Source organism: Idiotropiscis lumnitzeri, unplaced genomic scaffold (genome assembly GCF_059441095.1).
Source record: "Idiotropiscis lumnitzeri isolate Australia: NSW breed Sydney's pygmy pipehorse unplaced genomic scaffold, RoL_Ilum_1.0 HiC_scaffold_23, whole genome shotgun sequence".
Lineage (NCBI taxonomy): Eukaryota > Metazoa > Chordata > Actinopteri > Syngnathiformes > Syngnathidae > Idiotropiscis > Idiotropiscis lumnitzeri.
Genome location: NW_028283561.1, coordinates 35,570 through 54,459, shown reverse-complemented (window position 1 = coordinate 54,459; position 18,890 = coordinate 35,570). Strand labels below are relative to the sequence as shown.

Sequence of the window (18,890 nt, the reverse complement as noted above, 5' to 3'; positions counted from 1 at the left end):
CTTCCCAATAGAATGGACGAGCTAACGGCGCTAACCCGGCATGAGAGGAACTTCCGGGAGGCTAACTTGCTGATGTTCACGGAGTCATGGCTTGCAGAGCTAACGCCGGACGCCATCGTGGAATTGGATGGCTTCCAAACCCTACGTGTGGACAGGACACTGGAGACCGGTAAGAGAAAAGGAGGAGAGCTGGCTATGTTTGTTAAGGTTAGCTAGTGTAATCCTGGGCACGTCACTATTAAGGAGCAACTTTGCAGTTGGGACATTGAGCTGCTAGCTGTTATCATACGTCTGTACTACATCCCGTGAGAGTTCAGTCATGCAATTGCGAGGGCGGTGTACGTCCCTCCCTCTACTAACAGTGAATCAGCCTGTGATGTACTGACTGCAGCTGTGAGCATGCTACAAACACAGCACCCAAATGCCCTGCTCCTGATGTCTGGTGACTTCATTCGTGCTTCTCCTTCCTCCTCTCTGCCTTCCTTCATGCACACAATATGTCACCTGCCACACCAGAGACAATAAAATATTGGACCTTTTCTATGCCAACACCAAGGAGGCGTACACATCACTGTCCCTCCCCCCGCTGGGCAAAGCTGATCACAATTTGGTGGCTTTCCTGCCTGTATACAAACCTCTGGTCCACAGGCAGCCAGCTGTGACCTGCACAGTTCAGAGATGGTCTGGAGAAGCAGAGGAGGCCTTAAAGGACTGTTTCATCACAACTGTGTGGGAAGTATTCAGTGAAGCCCACAGGGAGGACATTAATGGTGTAACGGATACTATTACAGACTATATTAATTTCTGCATGGAGAACACAATACCCCCCAGGACAGTAAGATGTTTCTCCTACAATAAACTCTGGATCACACCGGACAAGCTCTCTTGAAGGCGAAAAAGAGGGCTTTTGTGCCAGGTGACAAGGAGGAGCTGAAGAGAGTGCACTGCAAGCTGAGAAGGAGGTTCAGAGAGGGGAAAAACTTTTACAGGATGAGGACGGTGATACGGCTGCAGCATAATAATGCCAGGGATGTCTGGAGGGGCCTGAAGACCTTCTCAGGCCACGGACAACCCAAGACCCAGAGTTGAACCTATTTTTCAATAGGTTTGATCAGATGCATGCCCCCGCTCAGTCTCCCCTGCTGCAGCCCCCGCAAGCCCCTCCTGCTGCGAACGACACCCTCGCCCCCCTTCCCCACAGTCTTCAGTGCCCAGCCACATCAGACAACTACCATTTCCTCCTGCTCAGACTTGTTCCTCACAACATCGCAGGTGAAGAACCAGCTGAGGAAGATGAAGGCGTGGAAGGCAGCGGGTCCAGATGGGATTATCTCCCAGCTGCTCAAATCCTGCGCAGACCAGCTGTGTGGAATCGTCCAGCACATGTCCAACCTTAGCCTGAAGCTGGGCAGAGTCCCCCAGCTGTGGAAAACATCCTGCCTGATTCCGGTTCCAAAGAACCCCCATCAGAAGGAGCTCAACAACTTCAGACCAGTGGCGCTGACGTATCATCTGATGAAAACCCTGGAGAGACTGGTCCTCGTTCATCTGCGCCCCCTGGGGAGCTCTTCAATGGGCCCACTCCAGTTTGCATACCAACCTGGCATCAGTGTGGATGATGCCATCACCTACCTGCTCCACACTTCACACTTCTCCCACCTGGAGAAGGCGGGGAGCACTGTGAGGATCATGTTCTTTGATTTCTCCAGTGCTTTCAACACCATCCAGCCCACCCTATTGACAACAACCTGGAGCAGGTGGGAGTGGCCCACCACCTTGTCACATGAATCCACGACTACCTCACAAACCAGCCACAGTACGTGAGAGCACAGGACTGTGTGTCTGACGTGCTCCTCTGCAGCACAGGGTCGCCGCAGGGAACTGTTCTGGCTACCTTCCTCTTCACCCTCTACACCTCGGACATCAAATACAATACCCCTACCTGTCACCTGCAGATGTTTTCTGATGACTCTGTGATTGTCGGCCTCATCTCTGACGGAGACGATCAGGAGAACAGAGCACATACTCAGGTTTTTGTAGACTGGTGTCAACAGAACTGCCTGTGAAATCCAAAGAGCTGGCGGTGTATTTCTGCAGGCGTCGGCACTCTCCACCTGTACCAGTGAATATCCAGGGAACAGACGTTGAGAGGGTCCCAACTTACAAGTACCTTGGTGTTCATCTGAACAATAAACTTGACTGGAGCGACAACGCAGACGCTCTCTATAGGAAGGGTCAGAGCAGACTCTTCCTACTCAGGAGGCTGAGTACTTTGGCGTTCAGGGGACACTTCTCAGGAACTTCTATGACTTGGTGGTTGCATCGGTCATTTTCTATGGAGTGGTCTCCTGGGCAGGCGGTATCTCGGGCCGGGACAAAAACAGGCTGGGCAAACTGGTGAGGAGGGCCATCTCTGTCCTGGGCTGCTCCCTGGACTCGGTGTACTCAGTGGGGGGCAGGATAGACTCCTTCAGTGATAGACTGTTAAACCCTCGCGGTGCAAAGGATAGATTTTGCTGCTCCTTCCTGCTGGCTGGTGTCAGACTGTTTAACAAGAACATTGGGTCAAGTCTACAAACGGGCGGGCATTAGTGCAATTGTGCAGTCCTAGGATGCAATACACACTGCTACTGTACTTTCATCCAATGGTGTACTTTTATTGACCAATACAAGGATGCGTGTATATTCATGGGGATTTGTGTCTATTCGTATATACTGTGTATATTCACATACTTTTGCTTTTTCTGAATGTCTGCTGCTCATGTTATACATTAACAGCTGCATTACGCCTCTGTGTGATCTATATTTGCTGCTGTAACACTGCAAATTTCTCCATAGTGGGGGTAAGAAATAACATCTTTATCTTTATCTTTATCTTTAAAAACTGTTGCATCAAAGCCGCAACAGATTATATGACTTTTAAATGGCTCCAGCTGTGGAAATGCGGGATATAAATAAAGTTGTATTGTATTGCCTTTTGAGGGTTCCCACATCCTGTAACATAAAAAAAAACTCTTGCCTCTGCTATTTTCTTCATTTGTGAACCAAATAGTTTTACATGTCAACTTCAGTGGACATTATGAGGCACAACACTTTTCTAATTGTCGCTGCTGGAAAGCCCGCTTCCTAACTTGGCATGGGATGATTACCATTTTTTTCCTATCCTTCCATCGATTATCTATTATCCGGGGTCATGTCACAGGAGCACCAGCTTCAGCAGAGAAGCCCAGACTTCCCTCACCCCAGCCATGTCTTCTAATCTACTGCCAGGTTTAATCACCTAAGCATTCACTGAACACAGGCAAAATGAATGAAAGGAAGACAAGAGTTCATCTTTTTTCTCACGACGGGAACGAACGGAGGTGTGCACCAGTTACATCTCCAACTTCGCTCTGAAGCACACTCCGCTGAGCCCTCTATTTTATTAGGGAAGTCCCTTACTATACAATGTATTTGCACTAAAGACTAAGGAATGAAGGAGGAGGGGGGGAACCAACATACAAAGCAGTCGTTAACTGATTGAAAAGGCAGATATGCCTTTTAGTACTCTAGCACTAAAGTCTCAGTCCTTTTGTTTCAGAGGTGTGTCTCGGGCACACCTCCTTTGATGTTGCAGCTGTAGATCCAGTCTTCTGGCATCCGCTTCTCCTGAAGTCTTCTCATCCATATGGTTCAAAAATAGGTCACACTGTGGAACAATTCTTATGCAATACTAATAGAGTAAATATGGGATAACTTATATATTCAACCTAACATCTACCAAAGGGATCCCAAGGCAACCGGGATAAATAGTCTCTCCAGTATTTTCTGGGTTGCCCTCAGGACCTCCTGCCGGTGGGACATGCTTCAAACAACTCACCTGGGAGGCGTGCAAAAAGCATCAGAAACAAACGCCCTAGCCACCTCATCTGACTCCTTTCAACATGTGGGAGCTCGACTCCCGTGGAGGAATCTCTTTTCGGCCACTTGTATCCGGGATCTTGTTCTTTCAGGCACGACCCACAGCTTGTAACCGTAGGTGAGGGTAGGAACGTATATTGAGAGCTTCGCTTTTCGGTTCAGTTCCTTCTTCACCACAACGGACCAATAAAGAGTGCGCATCACAGCGGACGGTGTACCTATACACCTGTCGATCTCAAGCTCCATCCTACCAATACTTGTGAGCAAGATCCTTCACCAGGGGCAGGATCTCATCCCCAACCTGGAGAGGGCACCCCACCCTTTTCCACATGAGGACCATGGTCTCAGATTTGGAAGTATGAATGTTCATCCCAACTGCTTCACATTCAGCTATGCTGCTCCAACGAGAGTTGGAGATCAGTGCTTAAGAAGCCAACAGTACAATAGCATCTGCTAAAAGCAGTGATGCAATACTGAGCCCACCAAACAGGACCTCCTCAATGCCTCAGCTGCGCCAAGCAAAACTGTTACGTTATGAACAGAGATCTGTGACAAAAGGCAGCCTTGGCAGCGTCAACTCTCACTGGAAACAAATCTAACTTCAAACCAGGAATGCGGACCACATTCTGACATCGGTGGTACAGAGACCAAACATCCCATATTAGGGTGCTGGGTATCTCGTACTTCCAAAGCACCTTCCGCAGAACTCCCTGAGGGACATGGTCGAACTCCTTCTCCAAGTCCACAAAACACATGTAGACTGGTTTGCAAACTCTCATGCACCTTGAAGAGCCTGCCAAGGATGTAGAACTGGTCCACCGTAACATGTGTGGCGTGAGAACCACATTGCTCCTCCTGAATCTGAGATTTAACCTCCCCACAGAGCTTCCTCTCTCACACCTCTGAATTACCAGGGAGGCTGAGCAGTGTGATTCCTCTGTGGTTGGAACACACCCTCCGGTCCATCTTCTGAAAAAGGGGGACCAACACCCTGGTCTGCCAGTTCAGAAGCACTGTCCCCGATGTTCATGTAATGTTGTGAGGCGTGTCAACCAGGACAGCGCCACATGAAACATGGTCCACTCAGACTCAATGTCCCCTGTCTCTCCAGGGACGTGGGCAGAATTCTGCTGGAGGTGGGAATTTAATAACAATTTCTGACACGGGATTCTCCCAGACGTTCCTAGCAAAGACTTACAATATTTTAATGTCAAATGTCAGTAAAATGTACTTTGCATAATAATTTGGAACACAGTGTATTGTTTCACTGTTTTATTACAATGTTTTGTGTGTACATGTGGTCAGAGCTGTGCGTAAATTTCCTTATGTCTTTGGGCTCAACAATAAATATTCAGAACAGTGACCAACAAAAGGCAGAACAAATTTACAGCCTATACAAAAGCTTGCAAAAAAGATTATACAGATTCACAGATCATTGGGACTTTGTTCGACCCCAATTCCATTGAGGTTTGGACGTTGTGTAAATTGTCAAGAGAAACAGTACAATGTTTTGCAAATCATGTTCAACCTATTTTTAATTGAATAGACACGCCTTCCATTGAGGAAGCAGAGCCTGAGGACTCCGTGGTGGACTCACCTATCTCAGGGGCTGAAGTAGCCGAGGTGGTTAAGGCCCCGGGGGTGCATGAGATCTGCCCGGAGTTCCTTAAGGCTCTGGATGTTGTGGGGCTGTCATGGTTGACACGCCTCTACAACATTGCGTGTACATCGTGGACAGTGCCTCTGGATTGGCAGACCGGGGTGGTGGTCCCCCTTTTTAAGAACGGGGACCGGAGGGTGTGTTCCAATTAGAGAGGAATCACACTCCTCAGCCTCCCTGGTAAGGTCTACTCAGGGGTACTGGAGAGGAGGGTCCGTCGGGAGCTTGAATCTCAGATCCAGGAGGAGCAGTGCGGTTTTTGCCCTGGCCGTGGAACAGTGGACCAGCTCTACACTCTCTACAGGGTCCTTGAGGGTGCATGGGAGTTCGCCAAACCAGTCTACATGTGTTTTGCGGACTTGGAGAAGGCGTTCGACCGCGTCCCTCGGGGAGTTCTGTGGAGCGTACTTCGGGAGTACGGAGTACAGAGCTCCCTGATACGGGCAGTTTGATCCCTGTACCACCGATGTCAGAGTTTGGTCCGCATTGCCGGCAGTAAGTCGGATTCGTTTCCAGTGAGGGTTGGCCTCCGCCAAGGCTGCCCTTTGTCACCGATTCTGTTCATAACTTTTATGGACAGAATTTCTAGGCACAGTCGAGGTGATGAGGGGATCCGGTTTGGTGACCTCAGTATTTCATCTCTGCTTTTTGCAGATGAGGTGGTACTGTTGGCTTCCTCAAGCCGTGATCTCCAACTCTCCCTGGAGCCGTTCGCAGCCGAGTGTGAAGCGGTTGGGATGAAGATTGCACCTCCAAATCTGAGACCATGGTTCTCAGTCGGAAAAGGGTGTAGTGCCCTCTCCAGGTCGGGGAGGAGATCCTGCCCCAAGTGGAGGAGTTTAAGTATCTTGGGGTCTTGTTGACGAGTGAGGGGAGGATGGAGCGAGAGATCGACAGGCGGACGTGATGCGGACACTGTATTGGTCTGTCGTGGTGAAGAGGGAGCTGAGCCAAAAGGCGAAGCTCTCGATTTACCGGTCGATCTACGTTCCTTCCCTCACCTATGGTCACAAGCTGTGGGTCGAAAGAACAAAATCTCGGATACAAGCGGCCGAAATGAGTGTCCTCCGCAGGTGTCTGGTGTCTGGGCTCTCCCTTAGATATAGGGTGAGAAGCTCGGGCATCCGGGAGGCACTCAGTGTGGAGCCGCTGCTCCTCCACGTGGAGAGGAGCCAGATGAGGTGGCTCGGACATCTCAGAAATCAGATCAGAAATCAGAAATCCCTTTATTGTCATTGTACAGTGTGCAACAAGATTAGAGAGCTCCCCTCTCCAGTGCAATACAACAATAATTTAATCAAATATATCAATTAGATAAGAGAATAAATAATGTGATGGGAAATAATACGAAATTGGATAAATAAAACACATTACGTCGCTGTTCTGCAAGGTAAGGGTGGTCGTGTGTGTGTGGTAGAGTTCAGAATGGTGATGGCTCTTGGAAAGAAACTGTTTTTCAGTCTGTTAGTCTTTGATTTGATGCACCTGTAGCGCCTGACAGAGGGCAACAGGTCAAACACGTGTGAGTTCGGGTGAGTATTGTTTTTGACGATATTGAGAGCTCTGCTGAGGCACCGGGTGGTGTAGATGTCCAACAGGAAGGGGAGAGGGCAGCCTATAATCCTTTGCGCCGTTTTGACTGTCCTCTGGAGCCTCACTTGGGTCTGCCTCAGTGCAGCTGCTGTACCAGGTGGAGACACAGTAGGTCAGCAGGCTCTCGATGGACGAGTGGTAGAAGGCCAGCAGCAGCTTCTTGTCCAGGTTGAATTTCCTGAGAACCCTCAGGAAGTGCAGACGCTGGTGGACCTTCTTTACCACTGCTGTGGTGTTGTGTGTCCCGAGAGGTCATCGGAGATCTGTACTCCCAGGAACTTGAATGTGTGGATCCTCTCCAGTCGATGACGATCTCCTTTGTTTTTGCAATGTTGAGTTGCAGTCTGTTGTCCTCACACCAAGCCATTAGTCTCTGGACCTCCTCCCTGTAGGCTGCCTCGTCACCTTTCGAGATCAGACCGACCACTGTCGTGTCGTCGGCAAATTTGACGACGGTGTTGTTACCGTGGGCCGGGCTGCAGTCATAGGTGTAGAGGGCGTATAGGAGAGGGCTCAGCACGCATCCTTGAGGGGTGCTCAGCGTTCGGGTGGAGGACATGTAGGGGCCGAGCAACACAGTCTGGGGTCTGTTGGTCAGAAAGTCCTTAATCCAGATGCGTGTGAGGGCAGGGAGGCCGAGAATGTCCAGTTTGGCGACGAGGATGTCCGGGATGATTTTGTTGAATGCCGAGCTGTAGTCCACAAAGAGCATCCTTGCATAGCTCTGCTATTGTTCCAGGTGGCCCAGCACAACATGCAGAGCAGTGTCGATGACGTCCTCAGTGGATCTGTTTGCTCGGTTTGCAAACTGGTAGGGGTCCAGTGTGGGAGGAAGGCAATCCTTGAAGTTCTGGAGAACCAGTCTCTCGAAGCACTTCTTGATGACTGCCGTGAGAGCAACAGGACGGTAGTCATTCAGGAGGACTGCGGGTGACTTTTTGGAGACAGGAATAATGGTGGAAGTCTTCAAGCAGGAGGGGATGACTGCTTGAGCCAGGGAGCGGTTGAAGATCCTGCCAAAAACATGTGATAGTTGGTGGGCACATGCTCTGAGGACCTTGCCTGGTATTCCGTCGGGTCCAGTAGCTTTCCTGGGGTTAATAGCCAGGCGCACACGCCTCACATCGTGTTCCTCTATGGTGAGTGAGGGAGAGTTGAGGCATGGAGTGCGGGGGTGTAACGGTTGGGGTGAGTCAAAGCGAGCAAAGAAGCAGTTTAGCTCCTCTGCTAGCGCCGCACTCGGGTCTACAGATGTCATGCTGCCGCCTCGGTAGTTGGTGATGCTCTGTAGACCCTTCCACACCTCCCGTGGTCTGTTGCTGGCAAGGTGGGACTCCAGCCTCCTTTTGTAGTTTAATGCCTTTTTTCAGGTCAGCACGAGCCACACGGTTCAGGGCTCTGTCATCTGACCTGAAGGCAGTGTCGTGGGCCTTGAGGAGAGAGCGAACCTGGCTGGACATCCAGGGTTTCACGTTTGGGAAGGTCCGTATGGTCTTGTTCAGGGACACAGTTTCCATGCAGAACTTGATGTAGTCCAGTACACATTGTGTGTAAATATCAAGGTCCTGATGATCAAAGAGGTCCCAGTTGGTGTCTTGAAAGCGGTCCTGTAATTCACTCCTGGCGGTCGCCCGCCAGGTTTTCACATTCTTTGTGGTGGGCCTGGATCTGCGTCTGAGAGGTGAGTACGCAGATGTGAGCAGCAAGGACAGGTGGTCTGACTGGCCGAGGGGGGCGAGTGGGAAGGCTCTGTATCCGTGCTTGATGTTTGAGTACACATGGTCAAGAGTGTTGTCTCCCCTCGTTGGGCACTTGACATGCTGGTGGAACTTTGGGAGTACAGTCTTTAAATTGGCCTTATTAAAGTCACCCGCTACTTATCGATGACGCACGCGAGTAGTGAGAGCGCCGTGCTAGTGTTCGCATCAGGAGGGATGCTGTGACGAGCACTACTGTTGGCTCCCTCGGGAGGAAATAAGGCCGGCATTTAACGGACATGTACTCGATGTCGGGGGAAGAGTGCTTCTCAACGATCACGCTGTTATTGCACCAGTTCTCATGCACGTAAACACAGAGCCCCCCACCCCTGCTCTTACCGGTGTCTCTCGTTAAATCTGCGCGATGTAGCGAGCACCCAGCTAGCTGGATGCGAGCGTCGGGAACTTTGGCGTGCAGCCAGGATTCCGTGATGATGATCACACAGCTGTCTCGCACATAGCGATTTCCCAGGATTTGTAATTTGATTGGGATGCCTCCTGGACGCCTCCCTGGTGAGGTGTTCCGGACATGTACCACCGGCAGGAGGCCCAGAGGACGACCCAGGACACGCTGGAGAGACTATGTCTCCCGGCTAGCCTGGTAATGCCTGGGCATCCCTCCGGCAGAGCTAGAAGATGTGGCTGGGGAGCGGGAAGTCTGGGCTTCCCTGCTGAAGCTGCTGCCCCTGCGACCCGACCCCAGATAAGCGGCGGATAATGGATGGATGGATGGATGGACAAAGACAAGATATCCATGTCATCATCCACACCGCTTATCCTGTACAGGGTCGCGGGAGGGTGCTGGAGCCTATCCCAGCAGTCAATGGGCGAAAGGCGCACAACACCCTGAACAGGTTGCCAGCCAGTCACAGGGCAGACATAGACACCGTCACCCAGTGGGAACCGAACCCACGCTGCCCGCACACAAGTCAGGCAGATGTACCACTAGACCAGCGTCAACTCACAAGATATCCAGCTGTTGTGAAATACGCTATATAAATAAAGTTGTATTGAATTTCATGTTCAAACTGATAAACTTTGTTTTTCGCAAAGAATTATGAATTTCGAATTTTATGGCTGTGACATGTTCCAAAACTGCTGGGATAGGGTAATCTGATAAATCACCTTTTCTTTTAGCAACATTCAATAAACGTTTGGGAAGTGAGGCCACTAATTGGTGAAGCTTTGTAGGTGTAATTCTTTCCCATTCTTGCTCAATGCACAGCCTCAGTTGTTCAAAAGTCTGGGGTCTCCTTTGTGGTATTTGACGCTTCATAATGCACCACACATTTTCAATGGGAGACAGGTCTGGACTGCAGGCAGGCCAGTCTCATTGTCTTTTACTCTGAAGCCACGCTTTTGTTGCACGTGCAGAATATGGGTTGGCATTGTCTTGATGAAAAAAGCATGGGTGTTTATGTAAAAGAAGTTGCTTGGAAGGCAGCATATGTTTCTCCAAACCCTGTATGTACCTTTCAGCATTAATGGTGCCTTCACAGAATTGCTCATGCGATTGGCACACAGCCACATACCATCACAGATACTGGCTTTTGAACTTTGCGTCCATAACAGTCCGGATGGTCCTTTTCCTCTTTGTCCCGGTGGACTCGACAACCATAACATTCATTAACAATTTGAACTGAACACTTTTACACTTTGCATCAGTTATTCATGGATAAATGGCTTTTGCTTTGCATAGTTGTCTTTATTTGCACTTACGATGTAGCGCCAAACTGTATTTGACTGACTTTGGATTTCTGAAGTGTTCCTGAGCCCATGGGGTGATGTCCTTAACAAATTGGGAGTGGCGTGGCTCGGTGGTAGAGTGGTTGTTTTGCAACTGAGAGGTTGTGACAAGATACTGAACCCCCAGTTGCTGTAGATGGTATATCATCAGTCGGTAGATGAGGTAATAGTGTGAAGTACTGAATATAGAAAAGTGCTATACAAGTGACAGCTCATTTATCATTTACATTGGTGTTGGTTTTTGACGCAGTGCCACCTGAGGTATCAAAGGTCCTGGGCATTCAATGTCAGTTTTCGGCCTTGCAGTTTTTTTTTCCAGATTCTCTGAACCATTTGATGACATTATGAACCGTAGATGATGAAATCCCTAAATCCCTTGCACTAGTACGTTGAGGATCATTGTCTTTAAACTGTTTGACTACTTTATCCCGGAGTTGTTTACTAAGAGGTGAACCTTGCCCCATCTTTGCTTGTGAATGTCTGAGCAATTCAGGGAAGCTTTTTTATGCCCAATCATGGAACCCACCAAGCTCCCAATTAGCCTGTTCACCTGAGAGATCATCCAAACATTCCTCAACTTTCTTTTTTGCCACCTGTCCCAGATTTTTTGGTACATGTTGCAGCCATAAAATTCTAAAAAAAAATAGTCTTATCAGTTTAGTCATTAAGTATATTGTCTTTGTTGTGTATTTATTTAATTATAGGTTGACCATGAAATTTGCAAATTACTGCATTCTTTGTACATTTTACACAATGTCCCAGCTTCAATGGAATTCACTATTAAAGCCTGGTTTAAAAAAAAAAGAAGAATTTCAAATACACGATTTACCTTTGTGTGAGTGATTCTCAGGTTGTTCCTGTGAAGTTGGCTTCAGTCATATTGCAGTCTTCAGATGGCACTGAAAATGAAGTCAGGATAATTGAAGAGGAAAACATGAAGCCGTATCTCATTCATCCAAATGTTTGCACAAATGTTGTTTTGAAGGTGAGTCTAATACAACTCTTTGACTTTGACAACAGACATATTTTCAAAAGGTATATTGATATGGTTTCACTTGTATTGCGCTTTTCTACCTTCAAGGTACTCATAGCGCTTTAACTGCATCATTAGTAGGAGAATGAGGACTGTCTCTAAATCAAGCTTTGCTATGACATTTTCATTTGTGTAAGTCCTTTGGAGAAATTTACTCATCTGTGTAAACCCTTACATCAGCATTACATCCTTAATAAGGACTGTCTCCTCATTCTCCGACTGATGACGCAGAATCAGGATCAATTGGGGTTCAGTGTCTTGCGCAAGGACACTTGGTCATGGCCACAAGGGCTGAGGATAAAACCCACAAGCTTCTGGTTGTGAGATGACCGCCCTAGCATTTGAGCCATGTCGTCCCGTAATGCATTTGTTTGTTTTTTTTTGTTTTCTCAGGTTGCATATTTGGTGAAGTACAACGAAGGCCAAATAGTAAATGCTGCAGTTTATCTGTTACTTGGGAATGTTCATGCGACACTACTTTACCTGGAGCAGGAGTTCTCTCTCAGATTTATTCAGGTATTATCTGAGCTCAATAAGCTTTTTTTTCAGCTTAAAAGGGTGTTATTTGCAAATTTACAGTATGATTGCCTTTGGTTTAGAAACAAACTTCCTATCAGGAGATGGACAATAATTAACTTTTACTGCATTGTGATTGCTAAATTAAAGCATGGGCTCAAATACATTTCAATGGCATAAAATGGTGTTTTTTTGTTCAAACAAGATTTGCAATAAAACAATTAGTGTATGAACCATGGCTCAAAACTCCAACCAGTATGTAGGTGTGTGACGATGGAGCCAGTTCTGCAGTTACTCGTGACCCCATTATTGTGTGACCACGTCATGCCAGGTTTGTTTCAACTCCTCTCAGAAAAAATTTGCTCTTGCTGGATGAAAATAGATTTTCGGCATGTATTTTTAGATATGACATACAGGTGAAATCGCCTTCTTTTCGAGTTGAGGATTTTTATGTAAGACACAGGATAACTCATCCTTTACCCCCTAAAGTGTTAAAAGTTAGCATCTTGCTTTTTCATATCATAATATGTAATTTTGAGTCACGCAAATTTGTTTGAATTTGTATGATATATTTCGTCAATGTGCCAGAGATGTAAGATTACTATTATATATGCTTTGGTAATGGTGTGGTTTGTATTTGAGGTTCTATTGATGTTTTACAGTGTGAAAGCTCATATACATATACGTATATATATATATATAAATAAATATATATATATATATACATATATATATATATATATATATATATACACATATATTTTTTTTATTTAATTTTTTTTATTAGAGCTGCACAATATTGGAAAAAACTGACATTGCGATTTGTGGGGAGGCTATGATTTACATTGCGATATTGAAACTAGAAAAATTTTCACCAGATGACTCAAATAGCTCTGTTTGGGAAGACTGCTTTGTTTATTATACAGCTCTGGGATGGCCACTTGAGAGAAATACGTGCGCCACGGCATTTTATACCTTTTGTCGAGCGTACGGATAATTTTTTTTTAAACCTCTCTTTCGCGACGGCGTTGAGTTGCTTGCACGGAGGTTTTTGCATTCCTGATTTGTCGATGCTGTTTGGACTTCTTATCATAAGGCAGAGGTATTCAATTAAAAGACACACAGGTCCACGACTAAAATTTCTTCCAATTAAAAGGTCCGAACCAAAGTCCAACTTCCCTTAATGTCTAGCCTATGTTCACATTTTTATATAGTTTCAATATTTAGTCATTTTCAACAGAGCGCACTTATATACTAAATATTTAGCAATGTTCCCATTAAACACCTTTGCCAGTCAAACAAATGTAAGGCGTTTATTTGACATTCAAGAAAATGTGGCTCCAGGAACTTAAGGGGGCCACTTCCAGAAAAAAACAGTAAAATATCTCCTGCAGAAATATATCAAGTGCTAAGCATCGAGTTAACATCTTTTACCTTTTTTTCTTAAATCAAAGAGTTATCAGCCTAAAAAAACCGGAAGGCCTAGTAATCCAAGTAAAACACAATCAATAAAAATGGCTGTCCTCATCAAAATGAGCTTTGACACCACCTTTTCTTTTGAATATTTTTTTTAACTTCTCTTAATGAGAAAAATTAGTTTGTGACTTAAATCTGGGTTGAAACAGAGTCAGGGCCATTGGGATTTGGTATATTATTTCACACATCTGGGCTTTGTGTTTTCCTTTAAATAATGTTTGTGCAACCGCATATAAGCACTCCTTCACAATTTCCCCATCACTGAATGTTTTGTTATGTTTCCCCAAAATCCATGATACTGTTAGTGAACATTTGTTTGCATGCCGCTGGGCTCTAAATGAAAATGTAAAAATTTGTTATACTGCACTCAAAGTTCGATGTTTTTGCGTGCGCTCACCTCAAACTTCAGCGGAAAACTTTGCACAAAAAGGCGGTGCTTTGTTTCGTAATGGCGCTTCGAAATGTTGCGACTTGTGTGCTCGATCCGCTTCCTGGTAAACTAATTAAAGAACTGTTTACGACCCTAGGACCGTCTGTTTTAAATATAATTAATCTATCACTTACCACGGGTGTAGTACCAGCAGCTTTTAGGACCGCCGTTATCCGACCGTTACTTTAGCAACCAAACCTTGACCCAGAGAGTCTCATCAACTATAGGCCGGTTTCAAATCTTCCGTTTATTGCAAAGATTCTTGAAAAAGTCGTAGCGCAACAACTTAATGAATATATGACTGCTAATAATCAATTTGAACCTTTCCAATCGGGTTTTAGAGCCGACCACTCTACTGAGACGGCCCTTGCTAAAGTTACTAATGATCTTCTCATAGCTATGGACGCCGACACCTCATCAATATTACTCTTACTCGATCTTAGTGCCGCTTTTGATACCGTTGATCATAACATATTATTAAAACGCCTTGAAACGTGTGTTGGCATTTCAGGTTCAGCGCTTTCTTGGTTTAATTCGTATCTGTCGGAGAGGACGCACCGTGTAATTCATGGCAATACGACTTCGGATCTTTGTAAGATCATATGTGGAGTTCCGCAGGGATCGGTACTTGGACCTCTATTGTTTAGCATCTATATGCTACCGCTTGGTGATATTATACGGAAATATAACATTAGTTTTCACTGTTATGCTGATGATACGCAATTATACATGCCGTTGGCTATAACGAATCCGCGCGACTGCTATAAATTAGGGGCGTGCCTTGCCGAAATTAAACAATGGATGTCTTTCAATTTTTTGCGTCTTAACTCAGATAAAACCGAGATGCTCATCATTAGACCAGCGCGTCATCGGTACCTTCTCAAAGACACCACTCTGAATATCGATAAATGTAATATTATCCAAAAGGATTCAACAAAAAATCTCGGTGTTATATTTGACGCAACTATGTCATTTCAAATGCACATTAAAAGTATTACTCGAACTGCATTTTTTCATCTGCGTAACATTGCTAAAATTCGCCCAATTCTATCAACGTGTGACACGGAAATCTTAATCTATGCGTTTGTTACGTCTCGCCTCGACTATTGTAACGCTTTGCTCTCGGGTCTCCCCATGTCTAGTATTAAAAGTCTGCAGTTAGTTCAAAATGTAGCAGCTAGACTCTTAACTAAGACGAGAAAGTTTGATCATATTACCCCGATATTAGCCAATTTGCATTGGCTTCCGGTCCACTTCAGATGTGATTTTAAAGTTCTGCTACTTACTTTTAAAATATTGCACGGCTTAGCACCTTCCTATCTCGTTGACCTCGTGGTACCATATGTTCCGTCCCGAAACCTTCGCTCACAAAATGCTGGTCTTTTAGTGATCCCGCGAGCCAAAAAGAAGTCCGCAGGTAGAGCGTTCTCTATTCGGGCACCAATGCTTTGGAATGCACTACCCTCAGATATTAGAGGCGCCACTTCAGTAGAAATGTTCAAAACACTATTAAAGACGCATTTATACTCTTGTGCATTTAGCTGAAATATTTGTTGGCCTGTTTACTGCCGCTTTTTTTTCTTTTTTCTCTTTTGTTTTCTTTTCTGCCCCCTTTTCCCCCGGCTGGGGGATTAGGTGACGGTGACCCACTAGGAAGTTTAAGGCATTGACCAACTGGGCATGCACCTGTTCCAGTGATGTCGTCTTCCTGCAGCGCGACATTTGATCAATTTATTTATATACTTTAGCATCTAATTTAATTATTTGTTGGCCTGTTTACTGCCGGTTCTTCTCTTTTCTGCCCCCTCCTTCCCCTGCTTGGGAATTAGGTGATGGGGACATGCTTTGAAGATTACGGCACTGACGAACCGGGAAGGGACCTGCTCTGCCGAAGTCGTCTTCATGCAGCGCCTTTTCTGATTTCCTTATATTTCAGCACTTCATTGAACTACTTGTTGGCCTGTTTGCTATTTCTGTTCTTTCTTTTCTGTTCCCAATTCCCCGAATTAGGTGATGGCGATTCACTTGGAAGTGGCTGTACTGAATTTACACCAACTGACCGGTACAAGATCGAAGGCTCATCTTCGGATATGCTGCCATGGATATTACGGCCTTGGATGAGGACCCACTCCACTGAAGTCATCTTCCTGCAGCACTTCATTCAATTGACTCTTATATTATCTCATCTATTATTGCATAGCATCATTGTATGTGTCAAATGTTGCCCAGTTGGCATCCATTGCAGCCTGGTCATCCTGGAAGGGGGATTCCCCCATCTGTGGTCCCTTCTCAAGGTTTCTCACTTTTCCCCTAATGAGGTTTTGTGAGTTTTTCCTTGCCCTCCTGGGGGTTAAGATCGGGGATGTCGATTGTGGCTATGTAAAGCCCTTTGAGACTGTCTGTGATTAAGGGCTATACAAATAAAATTGACTTGACTTGACTTGACAGTTTCGGTGCATATGATGCACACTTTTGAATCGGCTGCAGCCAGAACGAAACTAAATTTCTCCGTCCATTCATTTAAAGCAACACGCATCAACCTTGGTAACCTTTTAGCGAGGCATACTGTCAGCAGCACTCTCTTCCGGTCTGCTGCGCAATTGGCAGTGGATAGTAAAAAAAGATTTGATTGGCTCTAATCAGTGACGCCTTTTCCGTATTAACTAGAATCGCAGCGTCAACGTTTGCGAATGCGCCCTGAAAAAAATTTATCATAGATTGGTCATGGGTCCGATCCAAACCATCTGTCGGTCTGGATCCGGACCGCGGTCCGCCATTTGGTGACACCTGTCATAAGGTGTTTTAATAAAGGTGTCTTTCATTGTTTTTTGAGTAGATGGTTTTACATCGGGTCCCATTAATGAGTCTGAACTGGTTTTACGGGGGCTCGTAATAGCGATTCAAATGGTCAGACAGGTTTGTTGTATTACCTCATGTTGCAGCAACAACGGCGAGGCACTGTCGGCAGAGGATGTTTTGTGTGTTGTATATTCCTTTTTACGGCCACCCACTTAACTATGGCTTTGGCGAGTCTCTTTTTAGTTGATCCATCCATCGGTTTCTATCGCAAATTTTGCATAGATGCCTGGGTTTGACAAAGGGGCTGGAGTATTGTCATCAGCGGTGTGCTTGGCCATCAAATGGTATTTTAAACTGAACGTGCTGCGATGGTAGTTCAGTTCACGATGGCAATACACACCAATGACTGCTCTTATCAATGAGACCATTAGCTAACTTTAACAATTGCATTCAGAATTGAGTTTGCGTCATTTTTACCACTATGATGCTTTTAGTTCTATAAACCGGCAAAAACTCCGCACAGCAAGCCCATGCAGGCGTGTCCTAAATTTCGCGTGCTAGATGTTTTTTTCCGGTCTTGCAAGATCTGGTAAGGCGTTAGAGTTTTTCCAGCGTCAGCGCTCCGTCATAGGACTACATTGTTTATTAGGCCAAGATGAAAAAAAAATTCACGGCGTAAAAAAAGGAATTGGATTAATCCCATTAATAATGTGTATTTTTATATATATATATATATATATATATATATATATATATATATATATATATATATATATATATATATATATATATATATATATATATATATATATATATATTAGCACGATGGCCTCACAGTGAGAGACAGCATCGGGCGTGGGTTCGATCCCGGCTCCGGCCATCCTGTGTGGAGTTTGCATGTTCTCCCCGTGCTTGCGTGGGTTTCCTCCGGGTACTCCGGTTTCCTCCCACATTCCAAAAACATGCATGGCAGGCCGATTGAACACTCTAAATTGCACCTAGGTATGAGTGTGAGCGCGGATGGTTGTTCGTCTCTGTGTGCCCTGCAATTGGCTGGCAACCAGTTCAGGGTGTCCCCCGCCTACTGCCCGAAGATAGCTGGGATAGGCTCCAGCACCCCCCGCGACCCTATTGAGGACAAGCGGTACAGATGATGGATGGATGGATGGATGGATATATATATATATATATATATATATATATATATATATATATATATATATATATATATATATATATATATATATATATACAATACAATTTTATTTAGAAAGCGCATTTCACAACAGCTGGAGCTGTAACAAAGTGCTTACCATATGTCGTCATATAATTTAGGAGGTAATTAGTACACAAATTATACCACATATACACATTTACAATAGATACCAGAATAATTGCAGAACAGTGACAGTCTCATGTTGAGTCGAAAGCTAAAGAATTAACGTGTCTTCAAACGGGTTTTAAAAATGTACAGAGAGGGGGCTTGCCTAACATTTAATGGGAGCTCATTCCATAGGAAAGGACCGGCAACAGAAAAGGTACAATCCCCCCTGAGGCTCCGCTTAGTTCTCGGCACCTCCAGCAGCATTTGGTCCACAGAACTGAGGCAACGGGCAGGTGCATAGGGGTGGAGGAGCTCAGAGAGCTACGCTGGGGCGAGGCCATTTAAAGGTTTTGGAGATGAACATAAACATCTTAAAGCGAACTCTAAAGTAATAATAATAATAATAATAATAATGCCTTTATTAGTCCCACAATGGGGAAATTCGAGATTCGAACCCAGGCCTCCTGGGGAGACTGGGTCCTGAACGCGGCGCCTTAGACCACTCGGCCATCAAGTGCGCTGGGAACCAGTGAAGAGAGGCCATGATTGGGGTTATGTGATCCGTCTTCCAAGCGCCAGTTAAGAGGCGAGCGGCAGCATTTTGCAGCAGTTGTAGGCGCTTGAGTGAGGACTGGCTGACTCCAAAGTAAAGTGCA

At 45.7% G+C, this 18,890-nt stretch overlaps 1 protein-coding gene across 5 annotated transcripts in view; it reads left to right on the top strand.

Moving 5' to 3' along the window:
* Window positions 1–18,890, top strand: part of tctn1 (tectonic family member 1) — a 101,090-nt gene that overhangs the window by 62,808 nt on the left and 19,392 nt on the right. For 4 of the 5 annotated variants that reach the window (XM_088287064.1, XM_088287062.1, XM_088287060.1 and 1 more), the window contains 2 exons: window positions 11,507–11,641; window positions 12,083–12,205. In XM_088287064.1, coding sequence (XP_088143190.1) covers window positions 11,507–11,641; window positions 12,083–12,205 — 258 coding nt within the window. Of the gene's footprint in view, window positions 1–11,506; window positions 11,642–12,082; window positions 12,206–15,940; window positions 17,589–18,890 lie in introns of those variants that run through there. The other variant, XM_088287063.1, reaches the window with a different exon arrangement.